This window comes from Myotis davidii, unplaced genomic scaffold (genome assembly GCF_000327345.1).
Source record: "Myotis davidii unplaced genomic scaffold, ASM32734v1 scaffold217, whole genome shotgun sequence".
Taxonomy (NCBI): domain Eukaryota; kingdom Metazoa; phylum Chordata; class Mammalia; order Chiroptera; family Vespertilionidae; genus Myotis; species Myotis davidii.
In genome coordinates, this window is record NW_006290034.1 from 4,669,055 (window position 1) to 4,673,628 (window position 4,574).

At 34.5% G+C, this 4,574-nt stretch overlaps 1 protein-coding gene across 1 annotated transcript in view; it reads left to right on the top strand.

Annotated features, from left to right (window-relative positions):
• Window positions 1–4,266, top strand: part of STXBP3 (syntaxin binding protein 3) — a 25,402-nt gene extending 21,136 nt beyond the window's left edge. The window contains exons 18-19 of the mRNA XM_006762950.2: window positions 2,601–2,749; window positions 3,539–4,266. Coding sequence (XP_006763013.2) covers window positions 2,601–2,749; window positions 3,539–3,633 — 244 coding nt within the window. The 3' untranslated portion in view covers window positions 3,634–4,266. The remainder of the gene's footprint in view (window positions 1–2,600; window positions 2,750–3,538) is intronic.
• The last annotated feature ends 308 nt before the right edge of the window (window positions 4,267–4,574 follow it).

The following is a 4,574-nucleotide window of genomic DNA, read 5'->3' on the forward strand; positions in this document are numbered from 1 at the left end:
TCACTACCTCTGTTCCTTAAGGTGGCAGATGGGAACCATCATCCCAAGGCTGTACAGACTGAGAACATTTTAAAAAGTGTGCTGTGGCTTAGCTATTGTAAATTGTGCTACTGTGAACATAGGGGTGCATATATCCTTTCTGATTGGTGTTTCTAGTTTAGCAAAAATTTTTGAAGACAAAAATCTGGTTTTACTATGCTGTACACCTGAAACTAATACAAAATAATATTGAATGTAATTGAAAAACACAAAATACATTTTTAAAAGAAAAGGAAAGTTTTACACAGATACACACATACACAGGAAATACCATATGAAGATACTGGAAGAAGACCATCTGTAAGCCAAGGAGAGAGGCCTCAGAAGAAACCAACCCTGTCAACACTTAACTCTTGGACTTGTAGCCTCCAAAATTTTGAGGCAATAATTTTCTGTTCATTAAGACAGAAAATATCTGGTTTTATGAATCTTTGCAATGTGCCAGCTTTCCCCAAACTTAGTATAGTGTTTTATGAACACTCAAGATATATTTTGAAATTGAAATGTAAAGAAGCCTCAAGCCAGTCAGTTATCATGCTTAAAGAAAAACGAGGGTGGTAGAAGTGCTGACTTGTCAAATCATCCTTGACCTCCCTAAAACATTTGACCATGGTAACTTAAAGTTATTGAACCTGTGTTTTATAGTTTCTTTTCTGTTAAATTCTTAGGGTTGTTGTGAAGATTAAATAGTACTGTATGTAAAAAAAAACAACAAAAACAAAAAGTGTGCTGTGGGCTCCGACATTGCAGGGTCTTAGGGGTCAACTAGAGCATGGATTCCAGAGTGGTAACAAGATGATTGTTGGGTACTTACTTATACCTTAAAAAGGGAGAAATTAAGTTTTATTAATGTACACTAGCACTAATTTACAAATACTAATTTACAAACTAATATAGTATATTTTTAATAGATGCATAAAATATTTATTTTGATATATTTATTTACTTTTCAAATACAAGCTCAAAATTTTTACCAGTGGGGTACAAAAACAAAAACAGGTGATCCCTGTGGTCGACAGTGCTCTCTAGTGGCACCGTATGCCGAGAGGGCAATGTCCTGTAGCCACACTGTCCAGCGTGACGGCCACTGGCCACCGGCCACCGGAGCTGCTGAGCATTATTTGTGACAGTGTGACCGAGGACTGACATTTCTATTTTATTTAGTTTTAATAAATTTAAGTAGCTTCATGTGACAAAGTGGCTACTGTATTGGACAATGCATATCTAAAGCAATCTGGAGGAGAAAATGGTAGAAATAATGGCTACTATTTATTGAGTGTTTTTGTGGTACCAAATTCCATACTCTGTGTGTTCTATACGTTACTTCATTTAATCTGAAAACAACCCTTACAGTTTAGAGAGCAGTTAAGTAACTTGCTGAAAGTCATAACTGAATTAGAAAGAAGCAGAATCAGAGTTGAAACTCAGGTCTAATTCTTTTTTAAACAGCTTTATTGAAGTATATATAATTGACTTAACTTTGTATATGCTTTTATACATATAAAAACAACTTGATGTTTTGATACGTATACATTGTAAAAAGATCACTACAGATGTACCCATCACTTTACATAACTATTGTTTCTTCTTTTATGTATTTTTTTTGTGTGTGGTAAGAGGATTTAACTTAAGATCTACCCTCTTAGCGAATTTCAAGTATACAATGCAGCTTTGTTTACTCTGGTTACGCTGCTGTATGTTGGATCTCTAAAACATAGTCATTTTGCACAACTGAAACTTTGTGCCCTTTGATCAACATTGCCTCATTTCCCCCTCCCCTCAGCCCCTGGCAACTAACATTTTGTTCTCTGCATGTGTAAGTTTGACTGTTTTAGATTCCACATATAAGTGAGATTATACAGTATTTGTCTTTCTGAGTCTGGCTTATTTCACTTAACCTAATGTCCTCTAGGTCCATTTATATAGTTGCAAATGGCAGAATTCATTTTTTAAGGCTGAGTAATATCCCATTGTATACATACACACCACATTGTTTTTACCCACTTGCTCGTCGACATTTAGGTTGTTTCTAGGTTGCTTCGTATCTTGGCTGTTGTGAATAATGCTGCTGTGAACATGGGAGTGAAGATGTCTTCAGTACCTCCCACCATCATACTCTACTGACTTTCAGCAAGGGATGTCCCAATACCACATCAGCTTCTGCAAACCCCCCCACCCCACCGTATCTTTAAATGCCTATTGTTTCACCGCTACTTCCCTATTTCTTTAACTTCAAGAAGCCAGAGACTTCAGGTATATTACTTCTTCAAGTGAAATAAATAAGAGAGGGAGTTAGCTCTATTTTATAGGTAAACATGCTGAGCTAGATTATGAGTGATTTATCCAAACTATCAGGTCAAAATTAAACTTGAAGTGGGACTTGTCCTGCCTAATTCTTGGTGCCGAGTTCTTTCATACATAGTTACCTGGTAAGTCATTTCCTTAAAATTATGTCACCGGTACCAAGTCTAAATTTGCTTGAATGAGGCTTTTTGAAAAGTTTATAAGCAGTAAAGCTTTGGGAGTATTTGTAACACGTTAGTGTTTTTTTTATTTTTTAGTGCTCGCCAGAAACCCAGAGGTAATTATTTGGAAGACCGAAAAAACGGGTCCACACTGATTGTTTTTGTTATCGGAGGAATTACGTACTCTGAAATGCGCTGTGCTTACGAAGTTTCTCAGGCACACAAATCCTGTGGAGTTGTTATTGGTAAGACTTGTTTGCCTCTTCTCTATTTCTCTAAACAAACTCTAAATGCAAAAATATATATGTAAAACTTTATCTTGTACTTTACATTTAGAACTAAATTGTTGAAAGCTGGACAACTTGTTTTAATCATAGTGTGTTTCATCTGATGTACTAGAGTTTTTTCCTGGTTGTCCTTTGGATAATTTTATTTTTAAATATCCTGTTTTTGAAGGAATGAGCTTCAAAATACTACATTCTTTAAATATTATTACATATATCCTTTAAAATGTTATATTGTATATTTTTCTCGCTCTCATCATTAAATAATTTTTTGAGACACTTCAGAAATATTTTGAATTATTTTGTGAATGTGGATATGACATTGTCAAAGCCTGTGTATGGAATTTAGTTTTAAGAATTTCAGTCAAAGCCACTGATATACAAACTCTCCTGACCCTGGCCTCAGTCCTCAGCACTGCTTAATGGTTCTCTGTGATTGAACAGTGACTGTTCTTGTCACGAAGGTAGAGTAACCTCCAGTTTTGCTCCCCAGTATATCAATATATAGTACAAGGTAGACAAAGTACCAGGAGGGGGCAGTATTTCTGAAGGTTTACTGAGCATGTTCAATGAGGAAGGATTGAAATACTGTGGTATAAGCGGATTTCAGGAAGGTGTCCTATAGGACTTCTATTAAAATGCTCCAAGTTGTACTAACTTTGCATATTTGAAGGACAGGACAATATGGTTAGTCAAGGAAAATGGATTTAACTTCTGGCCTCTGAAAAAATTTATATTTTTTCCTACCAGGTTCTACCCATATTTTAACACCCAAAAAGCTGTTGGATGACATAAAGATGCTGAATAAATCCAAGGATAAAGTCTCCATTATGAAGGATGAATAGTATTTGGGGGTGGGATGGTTCTTATTCATTCTTTCAACTAAACTAGATCAAGACAGTGTTGCTTTTATGCAGTTTCAACAATGTAAATATTTTATGGAATAATGGTTTTTCAAATATATTTCTTAAAGGGCTGCTTATGGTTACATATAATTGGATTTGACATTTTTAATTTAAACATTGTTGATATTTTGTTGATGATGAGAAGAAATATTAAAATGCTTTTAAAAGGAAATCTTTTCACCTTTGGAATAGAATATGAGTTGTGGGTAATTTTTTACAGCCACCTGTGTACATACTAATGACTTCTTAAATACCTGTTTTATACTGAAGTATAGTTTTTGGGAAAAGAATGATTTTAAATGAAAAGGTTATAAAACTAAAAACTGTAAATGTGTATATATGATAAAGAATTTTTCTGTACATGAGATTTTTCTTTCAACTAAAACTTATAATTTCCTTTATGTGTAAAATAATTCAGTTGTAAAATTAGAAAGATTTCACAGTATGTACTGTCTTTCTAAATACTTCTAAAGAACACAGTTTTATATCATTTTGAAATCATGTATGTTTAAATTGAAAAACCAGAAGTACTCATGAATATTCTAAGAAAAAAATAAATATGTAGTTACAAAATTATCTTTGTTTTGGGTGGGGAGAGGTAGAGGAAGTTAGGAAGTTTAAAAGTTCTAAGCCAAGGAGTTAGAAAGAGAATGCACGTTAATCTTCCGACCAAGGTAACCCATTGACTTTTTTAAAAGTCATGTAATATATGTGTAAGGTTGGGTAATACTATTGCCATGCACTGCTTGACAGCAGGGATATGTTTGGAGAAATGTGGCATTAGGCAATTTTGTCCTTGTGTGGATATCATCGAGTACCTTACACACAACCTGCTGCACACCTGGCTTCTATGGTGTAGCCTATCGTTCCCAGGCTATAAG